This window comes from Trachemys scripta, chromosome 4 (assembly GCF_013100865.1).
Source record: "Trachemys scripta elegans isolate TJP31775 chromosome 4, CAS_Tse_1.0, whole genome shotgun sequence".
Classification (NCBI taxonomy): domain Eukaryota; kingdom Metazoa; phylum Chordata; order Testudines; family Emydidae; genus Trachemys; species Trachemys scripta.
In genome coordinates, this window is record NC_048301.1 from 114,051,108 (window position 1) to 114,067,988 (window position 16,881).

General features: G+C 45.9%; 1 protein-coding gene across 1 annotated transcript in view; it reads left to right on the forward strand.

The window, feature by feature from the left end:
* The first annotated feature begins 584 nt into the window (after positions 1–584).
* Positions 585–16,881, forward strand: part of LOC117877394 (NACHT, LRR and PYD domains-containing protein 3-like) — a 107,358-nt gene continuing 91,061 nt past the window's right edge. The window contains 2 exon segments of the mRNA XM_034770488.1: positions 585–885; positions 13,292–13,589. Coding sequence (XP_034626379.1) covers positions 13,310–13,589 — 280 coding nt within the window. The 5' untranslated portion in view covers positions 585–885; positions 13,292–13,309.

The window sequence follows — 16,881 nt, forward strand, 5'->3', positions numbered from 1 at the left end:
TTTACTAATATGTGTGAACAAAGACACTGTGTGTTACATCTGCCCACAAGAGATGGGGTGATAAGAGATGGAGTTAAGTGTTACAGGCTATGGTGGGAGTATAAAAGATGAGCATACACTGGAAGGCTGCCTGGCTCCTCTCTCAAGCCAAGGTCAAGAAACCAGTTAGGAGGGGCAAGGGGAAATGCGGGGCAGGCATAAGAAACATTAAAAGTCAAAGAAAAGCCTGGCCGGAACATGACTTCACTCCTTACCCCTCCCATGGGATACAGAAGAGGTGGGATGAAGATCCCAGACTCACGACCCTCCAAAATGGAACATGACCATAAATTATAAGGAGTGGGACTAGGGGCATGTACTGCAAGTATGTTTGGGCTTGCTAAGAAAGAGGAGGTGGGAATGGAGATACGGGAAAATGCCGTGTGGCATCAGAGCTGGGAGCAGAACACTGGGAATCGGGCTGTGCTAGTGGATAGAACTATGGATATTCTTGCTTGGAACTAACCCCAATAAGCACTGCATTGCCTGCACTTTGAACTTCTGGTCTTCTGCTTTCACTTTTAAAAACAAGACCAATGAGAACAGAAGGCTCTGTGCACACTGGGGGTGGTACGCGGATATTTGCAAACCCACTAGTTATTCTGGACACCAGGTGGCACTGCATAATTAAAACCTTAGCTTCAATTTAAGAGTGCTTTTTTCCCCACTGGTGACAGGGCTAGTTCTAACAGTGACTGCTTTTGAAGAAACAGGAAACGCAGGGGCCACATGCAAAAGTGAAACTATGCTCTGATCATACCAGATTGCAGAGAACTGGTGTCCTCTCTTTCTGGATGGAAAAAAACCTCAAATTCTGTCTGAACAAGCTTTCTCCAATGCTTCAAGGTGAGTTCACAGTGCATGATATTTTTATTGAGCTAAGATCATATTACAGTCAGTTGAATTCTATGGAGAAAGCCAGAATCTTCAGTGCAGATAGACTAAGGAATGGATGGTTGTGGCAAGTTCTCTGCTCCCTCCTGGAAATGGAGGGCGTATGTTTGCAGGTTTATATATTTGTATAGTTTGTTTATATATTTGTATTAAAGCCAGAATGGAGAATAACAGATTCCATTTGCTCTGGCTTCCAAATGTCTTGAAAGATCTCTGGATATGTGTTAGAAAAAAAAAGTAACTGGGGTGGGGCAGTGGGGGTAGGAGCTGTAACAGTATGAAGGGCGAAATGTTCCTCTCTGCTTCCCCTAGTGAAGGGACGACTGTAGGGCATCCTTAGAATTTATGGGGCCCTAGCAGTATTATTAAAGTGGTGCCTCTCTGCCCAACTTGTTCTTAGCAACACAAACATAAGCTTAAAGTATTGGAAAACTTGCCACATGCACTTTATTAAAAACACTTTAATTCTCTGCCTGCACTTCCCTCCCACCTGTGCCCCCAACCCCAGCCCTGCGCTGCCAACGTGCCCTGCCACACCGCCCCCCTGCCCAGTATCCCCCACCCCCTTATGCCCAGCAACCCTCATGCCCAGTGGCCCCTCACCCAGAGATTTCCACCACAGATCCCTATGCCCAGCGATCTCCCACCCACAGACCGCCCCCACTGCCCAGCACCCCTCTCACAGCCCCCCCCAACTGCCCAGCACCCCATATTCCTGAGGAAATTCAGCACCAAAAAAATTAAATTCTGTGCACAATATTTTAAAATTCTGCAAATTTTGTCAATAAATAAATGTGGAGGCTCCAGCATGGCAGCGGGGAGCACAGGCCACTGGCTGCATGGAGGTGGGAGATCACCCTGCAGCCTTCACCCTCTCCTCTCCTCCCCCGCCTAGGATAGGGACTTGGCAGTGAGATACCTCTGTGTGCATGTCAAAAGGCCACAGGGAAGTGTTTTACATGATGGCTGGGATGTCAGCCAGGACCCGAAATCCATTTGAATGACAAAGAAATAGCTGATTCCAATGGCTGAGTCCAGCCCTCATGCAGGCCCTTGTCTGCCACTACTCTGGGCCATCAACTCCCAAATGGCCGTTCATTCTCTCTAAAATAGAGCATTTCCCTCTAATCCTGAAAAGTAAAGAGGTGCTTGGGATATGCAGTTTAATAAGAAAAGGAATTATATTCAGGCACCTGTCTTTTTTTCTGCCCTGATTTATACACCTGGTTGCCACACACACCTCAGTGGGATTGTATTGGGTATAACTCAGCCCGCAGTTTCAACAGTGCTTCAACAGTGGGGCTGGAGCCATAACCAGCCAAGTCTCATGTGAACAGTGGTTCTTGTTTTGGATTATTTCAGGCCGTTTTTAAAGCTCTTTCCCACAGGTGAGGAAGAAGGTGCTGCATTCTTGAAGGGACCTTTAAAATCCCACTCGACTCTGCACTGTTTAGAACTCTCCCTCGTTCAAAATGCTACCAGCTTGAGAGACAGCCCTGGAGATACTTGGATCCACAAGAAAAAAAATCATGTCCCTTTTTCCTGAATAAAAGTTTTCAGCTACTCCAGCCTTGTCATGTGTGAGTCCATCTTCCTCCCCAGCTAAAAGGTTGCTCCCTCCCTTGCATTCTGCAGCCCTGATTGCTGTTTTTTCTGCGCCAGGTACATCTCCCTCCTCCCATTGTTTTAGTGTCAGTTTCCTCCTGTTGACACTAGAATATTGTGAATGGGCAGGAAAAACAACCACCACCTTCTTTTATTTTCCTGTAACTTTCTCTCCTCCCCAGCCTGGTTGTGTGTGTGTGTGTGTGTGCCTCTCCCTCCTCCCAGCCCGCATCTGCTGCTGATCCCTGCTGGGGAAGGGAGGAGAGGAAAGGTGATGGTCTAAAGGGGATCCTCAGCATCTGGATTTAAACTTCAGAGAAGAGGGAGGCGGAGTGAATAGGAGACTAGGAGAGAGATTGCAGGGAGTTGCCAGCGGGGCAGGGCACATGGGCAGAAGAGGGGAGAGGTGCAGGTACAGTGTGGGGCTGCTCGGAACAGCTGCTCTCCCCTGGGGCCAGCAGCCTGTTCTCCAGAAGGCCCTAGTGCGTTTGCTGCTGCTCATTGAGCCAGACAAAGAACCCCCCCCTGCTCTTTTCCCTTCCCAGCCCGGCTCCCCGCAGCAATCCCCAGCCCGGTTCCTCTTCTGCCCCCCCCCCCCCCTCTGCCCCCTCGCAAAGTCCCATGCCCAGCTCTACTCCCCCCATCTCTTTCCAGACTCCAGGTATCCCTCCAGCTCTGTTCCCAGCCTTGCCTGGCCTCCCCCTGCCTGGCCTGGCTCCCCCTGCTCACTCACATGCAAACTTTCGTTCCTGGCTCTGTGAGGCCCCACCTGAGCCAGAGCCCTCAGCTGGCCAGCTGAGGAGTGAATGGGCAGAGGGGAGGGACCAGGAGGTTGGGTCGGGGAGAAGCCCGCTGGCCCAGCATGGGGGAGGGGCCGGAGAGGAGAGGAGTCCTCGCCGCAGCCAGTGAGGGTGGTGCCCTACATTTTTGGGTGCCCTACACAGTCTTTCATGCAGGGCCCTACATCTGTACCCCAGAGCTCAGAATGGGGAGGGACCCCTGACAGTTACAGTATTTCTAGAGAGTGGTCATGCTCTGCAGCTGAGCCCTATTTTTATGTCCAGCCAAGCTCCAGTTTTCATAGTACTTAAGGTAGCATCAAAGGTAGCTGTATACCATGATTATGTCCCACTTCTAGCCAGGGATTATGGGAGCACAACAATGTTACAAATGTGCCCTCTTTTCCTGGTCTTATGTCGTATATCAGGGCTGGGATGGTGGTGGTATAGAGCCCCGACCTGGGGAATCCAGTTGGCTGGGACAATCCTGAGATGGCCATTTACTATGCCTTTATCAGAGCCTTTGCTTTACCGGAGTGTCTCATTTCATCTTTCCCCAACCCCTAGTCTGTTCTAGTCCAGATAAAAACTTGTTTTGCTGGAAATTCATGCTGGTTTGGACATAACTGTTTTTGGAGGTAACAATTACATGAACTATGCAACACAGATCATATTTACATGACATTATGTACATTTAAATATTCTCAACAGTTATTGAACAAAATACACAAATCATTTTACATCATGCAGCCTTAACTATGCTTTATTCCTGTTATTGTTCACATTGACTGGAATGTATGTAAAGAATGTCAGACAAGGTAAAAAAAATAGGTTTCGAGCATTTTGAGGCAGAGACTGTGTTTTCAGATACATTTTTGAGGTATCAAGCATGTTTGGGGAGCTACATAAATAACACAATTCTGGATTATATTTCAGATAAATTCCATATCAAGAGAAATTATTTTGTTTATAGATTAGTTGGGAATAATTGTTAGGAATCCTACAAAATGTGGAAACATGGACAAATTGCTAAGGAGGAGTATACAAGAATAGCATGAGCATGCAGGGATAAAATCAGAGAGGCTAAGGCACAAAATGAGTTACACTTAGCAAGGGACATATAAGGCAAAAAGAAGAGATTCTTTAAATACATTAGGAACAAGCATCACTTTGGATGAGTCGTGCCATGCACAGGATAAACCTTATTATCGGTATTTGTCCGCACTGTGTCTGACGACTGTGTTGTAAGGGAAGAACTCCTCGATATCATGTCACTTTCATAACAAAGATTATGAGGTGTAGTGAAAAACAAGCAGTACTTGTATGAGGTGAAGTGAAAAACACTATTTCTTTTGTTCATCAGTTTTACAGTGCAAATATTATTAATAAAAAATAATTTATACACTTTGATTTCAATTACAACACAAATACAATATCCATGAAAATGTAGAAAAACATCTAAAATATTTAATAAATTTCAATTGGTATTTTATTGTTTAACTGTCTGATTAAAACTGCAGTTAATCAGGCTTAATTTTTTTTAATCACCATTAACTCAAAAAAATTAATTGACAGCCCCAATAATGATTCACTTGATCATCTGTGTGGAAGCGCCTCACTCATTATGTGATCTGTCTCTGTTTAAAAAAATTAAAATATCCTGTCATGGAGCAGGAACAGGGCTGCACAACATAGGTGACAAATAACACACTGTAAATAATAATGAACATTTGTGAATATCCCAGAATCTGAACATTGTTTGTCCTAACTCTTTGGTGAATAGTTACAAAAAACTGAATCTGTCAAATCAGGGAAGAGTTAAAAGTGTTTGTTTGTTACCCCAAAGAGGAGCTGGAATGGTACAGAATGTTCTCTGTTCTGATTCATTTTGACTTCCTCTGAATTCATTAATCAGTAGGTGAACATTATAGATGTGGGGTCAGACGATGCTCACTTTCCTCTCACAGCTAGTACAATTGGCTTCAACAAAATTACTCTCATTAAAATAGCAAAAAGGATTTGATCCCTGACCTGTAATTCAGTGATTGTGGAGGAAGCCACTTTGACTCTTAGGCCTTGTCTACACTTGCAGATGTAGAGTCCCGGGAGTTAAACCAGCTCTCGGAGACAGCAGCAGGGAAAGCGCTGCCGTGTGTTCACAATGTCAGCTGCAAGTGCAGTGGCGTGGCCACATTTGTGGCACTTGCAGCGGCATTTGGAGCCGTGCATTATAGGCAGCTATCCCACAGAGCGTCTCTTCCCATTCAGCTGAGGTTTGTGGGAAGGGGGCATCCTGGGTCCTGTCCCAATGCCCCGTGATGTATTGCTTTGCATCCCAGCAATCCCTGTGCTTCTGTCCACATTTGGTGCCATCTTTCAACAGTTTTTTTACTGTGTGCTCTATCTTCCCTTTCGGTCTGAATGGATCCCAAATTGCTGAGGAATATGCTGATGGGTCTCACCAGCATGTCACGAATTGCAGTCGAGTTACTCCTTAAGCTACAAAGTGACGGTGAGGAGTCTGACAATTATGTTGGCACGCATAACGCATATGATATGTGATTGCTTGTGGCATTCACGGACATGTTCACCACCGTGGAATGCTGCTTTTGGGATCGGGAAACAAGCACTGAGTGGTGGGATCATATTATCATGCAAGTCTGGGATGACAAGCCATGGCTGCAGAACTTTCGGATGAGGAAAGCCACTTTATGGGACTGTGTGCTGAGCTCTTCCCCACCCTGTGGTGCAAGGACACGAGATTAAGATCTGTCCTGCTGGTGGTGAAGTGTGTGGCGATTGCAATCTGGAAGCTGGCTACTCCAGGCAGCTACCGATCAGTTGCTAACCAGTTTGGAGTGGGCAAGTTGACTATTGGAATTATGTTAATGCAAGTTTGCAGGGCCATTAATCGCATTCTGCTCAGAAGAACCGTGACTCTGGACAACGTGCATGACATTGTGGATAGCTTTGCATAAATGGGTTTCCCTAACTGCGGAGGGGTGATAGATGGCATGCATATTCCAATTCTGGCACCAGACTACCTACATAAATCGGAAGGGGTATTTCTCAATGGTTCTCCAGGCACTTGTGGATCACCGTGGGCATTTCACGGACATAAATGAAGGCTGGTCTGGATAGGTGCATGATGCATGCATCTTTTAGAACACTGGCCTGTTCAGGAAGCTACAAGCCAGGACTTCCTTCCCCGATCAGAAGATCACTGTAGGGGAAGTCGAAATGCCCATTGTGATCCTTGGAGACCCCACCTCCCCTCTAATGTCATGGCTTATGAAACCATACACAGGGAGTCTTGATAGCAGCAAGGAGTGGTTCAACAACAGGCTGAGTCAGTGCAGAATGACAGTGGAGTGTGCTTTTGTTCATTTAAAGGCCTGCTGGCGTTGTCTGTACGGGAAGCTGGACTTGGCCGATGACAACATCCCTACGGTTATAGCTGCATGCTGTTCCCTCCATAACATTTGTGAAGGGAAGGGTGAAAGATTCACTCAGGCATGGACCTAGGAGGTTCAACACCTGGAGGCTGAATTTGAACAGCCAGAAACCAGGGCTATTAGAGGGGTCCAGCACGGGGTCGTAAGGATTAGGGGTGCCTTAAGGGATCAGTTTGATGCTGAAAGCCACCAGTAATGTTTGGAGCCCTGCACTGGAGTGAAGTGGAGTGGTTCCAATGCTAGTAGTCATCTGTGTTTGCTACTTATGATGCACTGATTACACTGCTCTACAGCCAAAATGCTTCTGAAATAAATGTAGTCAAACTTTACTAATTTTGGGTCACTGAGAATGAAAATGATGCTTAAAATTGTTGATTGGCTCTAGTTTTCAAGATATGCTATTGGGTCAGTATATACGACCCTTGACTTGGGAATGGCGGAGGATAAGTGAGTTATAAAGGGAAGGGATCTCAATTTAAACCAGAAATGACTAAAATACATCTTTGACTGGATCTATGAATAAATCTATGACTGGGTTTGGACAGTACTTGCTTTTTAGGCAAAACAATGAATGATGCAATCTGAAGCTGGTATTGCATCATACATGATATGAATTGCATCATGTTATTCCTAGAAGTCATGGATGATGCAATCATAACGAAGCTTACATCACTCTGCTGAACAAATTGCCCTGTATCAGCTCTAGAAATCCTACAGTGTCGTGCTCTCTTATTCGTCAGTGTTTGATTTTGCAAAGGGACACATTTCTGTTTAGCCAAAGTGAGCAGAGATGCCTCGTACTTGTGTGAACAGTGCAGATCACTTCTGCTATGTTTGTGGTGAAGTGACTTTTGCATCACAAAAGCGCAGTATAACCACTATGGTTAAGAAAGCCTATCACATTTATTTTGGCTGCAAAATTGGAGATCAGGACAAGAGGTAGGCCCCACACATATGCTGCAACACTTGTGCAACAAATCTTCGCCAGTGGTTGAACAGGAAAAGGAAATCTATGCCTTTTGCAGTGCCAATGATTTGGAGAGAGCCAACAGATCATACCAGCAATTGTTACTTCTGTATGGTGCCTCCAGTTGGGAAAGGTGCGTCAAAGAAGAAAAAGTTGGCTGTGCATTAAGCAAACATTCCATCAGCTATTCCATACCCCACGGAGAAGGACTGCTGGTTCCTGATGCACCAGAATCATTCTCACCTGAGTCAGACGAGGAAGAGGAAGAGGATGAAACTTCTGGTCCTGAACCATCAATGTCACAGGACCCACATTTTCTCCCATCCTCCTCCTCTGAACCACATCTCATAACACAAGGTGAACTGAATTACCTTGTCAGGGATTTGGAACTACCCAAGAGTAAGGCAGAGCTGTTGGGCTCCAGACTACAGCAGTGGAATCTCCTGGCAGGTGATGTTAGGGTTTCCATGTTCCGTGACCGTCAAAAGGATCTTGTCCCATTCTTCTTCATGGAAGGTGGTCTTGTAGCCTGCAACAACATCGAGGGTGTGATGGCAGCCCTCAACATCGTTCACGATCCAGATGAGTGAAGACTGTTCATTGATTCATCGAAGATGAGTCTTAAAGCTGTTTTACTGCATAATGGCAATGTTTTGCCATCAATTCCAGTTGGTCATGCAGTCCATATGAAGGAAACCTATGACAACATGAAACAACTTTTGAGGTGCATAAACTATGACCAACATCAGTGGCAGCTTTGTGGCGATTTGAAGGTTGTTGCTCTCTTGCTTGGTCTGCAGACTGGATACACAAAGTACTGCTGTTTTCTCTGTGAATGGGATAGTCGTGCAAGAGATTCCCCTACATCAAGAAAGATTGGCCACTCCGACAGTCATTGGAGCCTGGGAGGAAAAGTGTTCAGCATCCACCACTTGTTGAATCAAGGAAGATTTTGTTACCACCCTTACACATCAAGCTGGGTCTGATGAAGAACTTTATCAAGGCCATTGACAAAACACAAGCAGCTTTCATGTACCTCTGTGGAAAATTTCCAAGGTTAAAGTGAAGCTAATATAAAGGAAGGTGTCTTTGTTGGTCCTCAGATTCGTGAACTTCTTCGAGATGATGCATTTGACCATGCACTGCGTGGCAAGGAAAAGATGGCATGGAAAGCCTTCCAGTTAGTGGCAATAAATTTTCCCGGAAACAACAAGGCAGACAACTACAGGTTGTTGGTGGAAAACCTCCTCAAGGCATACAAAAGCCTTGGTTGCAACATGTCACTAAAGATGCATTTTTTGCACTCTCATCTAGATTTTTTTCCACCGAACTGCAGAGCAGTGAGCGACGAACATGGTGAGCGATTTCACCAGGACATTGCAACAATGGAGAAACGCTATCAGGGCAAATGGAGCCCATCAATGCTTGCAGACTATTGCTGGACAGTGACAAGAGATGCTCCATTTAATGAATACAAGAGACAAGCCAAGAAACGCCGAGTAGACACTGAATAGGACTAAACTATGTAGATAATAGTTTTTTGCCTTTTGTTTCATAATAAATTTTATTTATATAACCCTTTTGCTGATTTTTAAAGTGTTACATAAACAGGACAGGTGAAATATTATCATGTAAAGCAACCATAAACACATGAAAAGACCTAGGTTTACAATTTATGATTAAAACTCTACTATCTACACAATATACATAGACATAAAATGTAAAAACTTAAATATCTTAGAAACAGTTGCCAATCAGTTGTTTTAATTGTCATATTTGAATTCAGCACATCAAAATACATAATAAATAGCACATTTTATCTCTGAAGCAGACGACTTCTCAAAAATTGTAGACCAGTTTTTATCAGTGCCTGTTGCTTTCCTAGGCTGTGCTACCTTTTAGTTAATGCAATAAAGAATGTTTCCAAAACCAGAAAAAATCATGTATTGAAAAGAAACACAACTGCTGGAGAAACACACATGGCATAACACATCTGTGCTGTATGGGAGGAGGGAAGGGGGTGGTGTGGTGTGGGGAACGGAACAATCACAGATTTGTGTATGTCCTATTATCATATTCAGCCTTCCTGTCTGGAGTGCCATGTAATGAGTGCTGCACTTCAGGCTGGCTAAAATGCATGGTGATAGGGGTTGAGGACAATGGATAAGGGTCATAGTTTGCAGGGCTGGGCGGTGAAGGTAAAGATGTTGGAGACAGCTGGTGGTGATAATAAACCGGATTTTGGGAAAAGTGGGTTGGCAGTGACATGGGGGCGCAAGGGAAAGAGTTTTGGGACAAGGGCTGCAGGGGTGGGGGGTGCAGATCTGCTCCATATGCAGTGCTATGAGTGCCTGCATCGCGTCCGCTTGGCGCGCCATAATGCTTAGGAGCCACTCCGTGATTTGTTGCTGGCGATCCGCATTCTCCCGATGGACCCTCCTTTTGGTCTCCCGCCACTCCTGTATTTTTTGATTTTCAGTAAGGGACTACTGCATGACTTCATGCAGAAGGTCCTCCTTGCTTCTTCATGGCCGCTTCCTGAGTCTGTGCAGCCTTTCGGCCATTGATAACAAGGATGGCTGGGATCTCAAGGTTGCATCTGTAAAGCCAAAATGCAACATTTAACAGAGGCAGCATTGTTACACTAGACAGAGCAATAATTCGTGTGCAGCAATGGTCCCCCCGCCCCTCACGGCACAGTGGCGTGGATATGTTAGCCTTACTGGTGTCATCAGACATTACTGGTGTGGTGCTCTGCTCTGTTCAGTGTTGATATCAGTTGGCTGTGTGCGTGTTCCCTCTGTGTGCTGCCCCAGTTCTGTGCAGATAGCTGACACAACAGACCCTGAGAGAACCCTCAATGACCACAGACTCTGATAAGATACGAAGGCACCGAGCCAGGTTTATTGTCAAACGAAGCACAGTAATAGTTTCCTATAGACTCTACAGGACATACTACGAATTTGTGCCCCCTGACAATGGACACAGCTCAGTCAGTGGTGGGACTTTCCATTGCCCCCTAGGCCGGACAAAGACGTCCACTCAGAGATGCATTCTTATACACTTTTTCGAAAAGATTACTCATCACTCCTGACGCATTGAGGTACAGCCCCTCTATTAGGGGGCTGCCTTCTCCTGGCACAGGATGGTTCGAACAAACTATACATCATACTATTCATCGTATTGTCCTTTCATATCATGTTGTCTCCACTGTATTGTCCTTTAATATTGTCTATCCATCATATTGTTCCTTTATACTGTCTTTAGGCTAGGTCTACCTGTTCCTTGTTATCTGTGTGGGATGTGTGGGACATGTTCCTACCGAGCTGTTCTGGTGCTGTCTTGGCACATGTTCATTTTATTAGTGACTTCTAGCAGCCCTCTTCTTGCCAACTTCTGTGAGTGGGACCTGCCTCTGGCTCACAGCCCAGCTTTGCTTAACAATGTCTTGACTATTACTCTAGTTCAGGCCACAGGCCTCATACCGGGCCCTGATACCAAGGGTTTATGTCTCACGGACCCTCTTACTACAGCTGGCACAAGGAGCACAGTAGCTCTGCCAAGGAACGTGCGCAAGCGGATTGCCCAGCTTCTGCATGAGACCTTCGATGAGATCACTGAGGCCGATTACCGCGATCTGAGAGAGCACATCAACGCTCTATTCTGCATCTAGGCATGCACGCAGCCCTAACCCTTCTTTCTGCAACCTCCTCACCCCAACAGCCCGCACCCAACAACTCCCTTCTCAAAATAAAAACCGCTTACTGGGCACCTCCTCTGCTGTTTGTTCTCCCCCAAGCACCGTCTGCTGCGACTGGCTATCTTCCTTCTGGCTTGAAAATAAGCTCCTGGCTGCATGCATCTATGGATGCTGGGCTTTCCTCTTGCTCTGTGCCCCCCTCCTCAGCACTCTTGCTCCCACTTTCCTCCTCCTGCCTTGTTGCACTCTGGGCTGCCATGGCCTCTGAAGTGTCCATGGTGCTTTTCGAAGTGGAGGTGGGGTCGCCCCCAAGTATCTTGTCCAGCTCTTTGTAAAACCGGCAGTTCGTGGGGGCAGCACCAGGGTGGTGGTTTGCCTCCTGTGCTTTGTGGTAGGGATTCACTTTAACCCTGCATTGCACTGCGTCCTGGTCATGGCCCCTTTCTATCATGGACCTTGATATCTGTCCGTAGGTATCGTAATTCCTACAACTGGAGCGCAGCTGGGACTGGACAGCTTCCTCCCACCCAAGAAGTGGGATCTCCATGATCTTAGGAATTGTCACCTGGCATCACTCCTCTATATGGACTAAAAGTTGTAGTGAAGGCCATCTTGCTGCAACTTGCAGTCCGTGCTGGTGGTAGTGATCCACTCAGACCAGACTTGTGCCTCCAGACCAGACTGTATTCAGCAATCGGTTTCTGGGCAGGGACTTGGTCTGTCATGCACTTCCTTGACCCTCAACCTGGAAAAAGTATTGGACAGGGTGGATCACTAGCATATCCCAGCAACTCTGTTTGGGTTCAGCTCTGGGCCTGCTCTGTGTGGTCCTTCTGGGGGCTGTGCATCTCTGTGCAGTGCTTGCTCAAGCTCCATTGGGCCCTGACTGAGCCCATCACCTTCAGACGAGGTGTGTGTATAAGGGAGGCCTTCTGTACAGCCAGCTCTACTCTGTATACATTGAGCCCTCCTCCGATGGTGTTGATGCTTAGAGACAGCTGTGGGCAGAGCTTTGCCTGTGACTGGTGTTTCAGAGAGTACCACCAGGTATCTTGTTTACAGTCTGATCTTGGGTCACAGGGCTGCCAAGCACTGAATGTCTCTCAGGTCACTCAGGCATCAGGCAGCCTTGTCCCACCTACCCACAGCTCCATCTGAACATCACAGGGGCTGCACTTGTGCATTTTGTCTTCTAGAGAACAGTGTGACCTGGCTGGGTCCTGTGTAGGAAGGAGCAGAGAGACATGGGAGCAGCATAAGGTGGGAGGCCCATTATTGGTGCCATGTCCCCACCAACCTCTGCAACAGCAGCATACACCCCCCTGCCCAACCCACCAGCAGCCACCCTCGAACAGTCATCAGTACCACCCCCTCCCTTCAGGAGCTGCCACCCTCACCCCAGCACCAGACATCCCAGCACCAACCCAGCAGCCAGAAAACAACTCCAGGCACCCAACAAATGCCCATTCCAAGTAACCCCAGCACTCATCCACCCCACACCTCCAGCTACCCCATGGTGCCCTAGCACCCACTCAGTGACTCAGAGAGCCACCAGCTTCCACCAGGCACAGCTGCCAAATTTTGTACAGTAATGTGATATCCTGGCCAAGCAGTGGCAGGGGTGTGATCCCCACAAGCTGAAGCTTGTTATATGCAAACTTACAAATGTACAAATTATCTCAGTAAGTAACTTAGATAAAATGGGACACATGGAGTTGCACAAGACGTGGTAGCTGTGGGTACATGGAAAGGTGTTTTTGCGCAGTCACTGGGTGTACTTAATGATGGGATCACAACTTTATGATGTGCACAATTTTGCCTTAATCCTCTGCTTTGCTTGTTTACATTTCAGATAGTTCTTAATATCCTCATGATGAGCAGAAAGACACCGACTGACGTCCTCCTGCAGGGACTGGAGGAGCTTGCAGAGCAAGACTTTAAAAAATTTATACACAAATTATCTGAGTTTGCCTTTGATGACAAACCTTCAATTCCCTGGTGTAAACTGGAGAAGGCTGACAGGATAGATGCTGTGAGACTCCTGAAAGAACGCTATGACCAGGAGAACGCTGTGGACATAGCTATCAAAATCTTCACTAACCTCAGTCTCAACAACTCTGCCATGAAACTCAAACAGGAAAAAGAGACAGGTAAAAAAAATCCAAAGTGACTCTAACTCTTGAGAGTCATTTCTCCATGAATATCCCCCACAGCACCAGTAGCAGGAGCAGCAGCAAACTAATGACATCTAAGAGATTCCACAACCTGGAGGTAGTCAGAGTGAATCAAGGGAAACTGCAGAGCAGGTGAGGCCTGACCTCCCAGGTTGCACATGCATTTTTAGGAACATAGGAGCTACCATGCTACCACTGGTCCATCAAGTCCAGTATTCTGTCTCTGACAGTGGCCCCTGCCAGATACTCCAGATACTGCTAGAAACCCTACAGTAGGCAGTTATGGGACAACCTGCCCATCGAGTGAGTTTTCTTGTGACCCCAGGAGTAAGGAAGGTGTGGGGGGAGTTGTGGGAAGGATCAGGTCTTATGCCCTGAAGCGCAAGTTTATATCCTTTCCAGAACTCTTGTTCGTTTTTTAAATGCTTAGTATTATAACTAGATAGGCCTGTTATCCCTATAAACAATAACTCTTTGTTTAATTCTGCTAAACTTTCAGCCTCAGTATACTGTGGCAATAAGTTCCACAGGCTAATTAAGCATTGTGTGGAGAAAGTATTTTTATCAGTTTTGAATTTGCCATCTTTCAAGTTCATTAAATGTCCCCTTGATATCATATCAGACTGGGAACTTCTATTCCCCCGTCTTCTATCGTCTCTATACTAGACATTGTTTTGTCATGTCTGTTTTCTCATTTGTCTTCTCAAAAAGGTAAAGGATTCTAGTCTGTTTGGTCTCTTCATTTGAGTGTTTCCATGCCCCAAATCTTTCTTGCTGTTTTCTCTGAACTCACTTTCATTCTGCTATGTACTTTTGGTGTTGGGATGAATAGTATTCCGGGTTAGAACCCACCATTGATTTATGTAATGCCATACATTTTGTCCACCTTATTTCTTATGTAATATTACATTTTGTTTGATTTTTGTACCACTGCTACACAGTAAGCAGAAGTTGTCACTGAGCAATCAGCAGTTGCCCTTGAGCTGTCCATAGTGAAGCCCCGGTCTTTTTCCTGAGTTGAAGGGGGCAACTTGGATTTTCCAGGGCTTAATTTGGCTTTTGTGAAACATCTTGAAGATGGGGCTTTGCCTTCCCTCCAGTACTTTGATTTCATATGCTACAGGGGAGGTTTTGCCTGTGGTGAGGTAACATCCTTGGTAACTTTTTGACCCTTTTCTTCTTTTTGGTATAGTCAAAATAAAATACTCTGTCCCAGTATGACGTTCCCTCAGAAGCATTTGTATCCTAACAAGACTTTTGTTCCTGGGCACTCTCCTCTGGCTTCTGTCAAGCAAATGAAAATATGGTTTGCAAGAGATGCTTTAATTCTACTAAGCATTGTTGGATGACAAATTGTAATGTTTGTGTCTGGAATCTGGGCTAGCAGATTCATGGGAAGGACTCTAGTCATACCTGTCAGAAACTTGAAAGGGGTGACATTCGTAGATTGTTTGGAATTGATCCCATGGCCAATTAATGCTATTGGCAGTTTCAGGTCCCAGCCAGTGGTGGGCATTTTCTGAGACCAATATCTTAGTGATAAATATCCTTGTCCAGTTCATGTACTTGACCTGTCTGGAGGACTGAGGGTGCTGTAGAATATGGAGCTTCTGTTTTAGTCCTAGTGTCTTGCACAGCATATGTATCACCTCTGAGATCAAGTGAGATCCTCTGTCTGAGTTTCTGCCAAGGGACAGGTGCCATCTACTGAAAACATGATGTAGTGGTAGTGTGGCTGTTGTATGAGCTGTATCACTGGCAGGTAAACCTTCCTCCCACTCGGTGAACAGACAGGTTATTGTGATTTCATTGGAAGGAATGGGTCTCTGGGCCTTTTGTCAGTTTCTCAGATGTGATAGGATGGGTCACAGGGTCCTCTATGTATTGATAAAGCTTGGACACCATTAGGTCCTTCTAGATGTGCCTCTACAAAGTTTTCATAGGCAAAGACCAGGGTGCTTTAGAGAATCCTCTCTTTCAGGAGTGACTACCATAGTTTCTGATTCCTAGTCCTTAGCTTGCTCTTGGGTAACTATGGTTGCTGTAGCTATAGGAACAGCTTGGAAATCCAGGAAGTGCAAGTCAGGGCTTTCACCCAGGCTAGTTGATCAGCCATGTCATTCCCTGTTTGTCAGGGCCTTTCTTCTTCCAATAGACTCTCAGGTCATTATCCTGAACTGATTGATCCACTATGGAGATTAGTTTGGTGCAAACATGATCTTTTCCTTTCTGGTTTTTGTAGTTTCTCCCTCCCCATCAGGGGTTGATCTACACAGGGCCCTGGGCTGGGACCCAGTAGAGAGGGAGGATCCGAGTCCCCCTACACCCACCCTCTTAGCTGGTCTTTCAGTCTGGAAGGCCAGAGATCTAGCCACTAGACCACCTGGCCACAGAAGATCCTATCAGAGAGGGTGAAAACAGTGGTCAATCCATCACAGCTCAAAGATGGTCCAAATGAATCAGACTCTGTATCACAATTGTTATGACTTGGCAGGCATTCAGCCCCCTGAAAATATTGGTGAATATTCAACTAGACCTAAGGCAATTTCCATAACATGCTTTCTTACTGTATTCATTAGAGAGTTTACAAGGCTGCTATCTGAAAATCTGTACATGCCCGAGGCAGCTTTTCCCCTTCAACTGGAATCTGATTTGGAAGAGCAAAATTGTAGTTGTTACTATTAATCTTAATCTGCGATTTAAGAAGAGAAGTTACCTACCAGTAACTGTGGTTCTGCATGTGAGTTCCCTCTACAAAATCTCACCCCCCACCCACCTCGCTTCTTTAGAGTCTGAGGTTACGTATTCCTGAATTAGTGGAAGAGCAGTGGGGGGACAATCACCACTTTATGCCCTAGGAACCCTGCATGAGGGGAGGGAGAGAGAGGAGTGGTCCCAGTGAACATTGCTCTTTAGAGGATTTTGGAAGTTCGTAGCACAGTTCCTTTGCGGGAATCAAATTAGAATATGCAGGGGCAACACTCTTGAACAACCCCCAGTTACTGTTCAAAAACTTCTCTTTAAGCACCTGAAAATGTGCAGCGGCATTCAAAAAAGTGAACAGAATGTTGGGAATCATCAAGAAAGGGATAGATAATAAGACAGAAAATATCATGTTGCCTCTATATAAATCCATGGTACACCCACACCTTGAATGCTGCGTGCAGATGTGGTCGCCCCATCTCAAAAAAGATTTATTGGAATTGGAAAAGTTCAGAAAAGGGCAACAAAAATAATTAGGGGTATAGAACAGCTTCCATATGAGGAG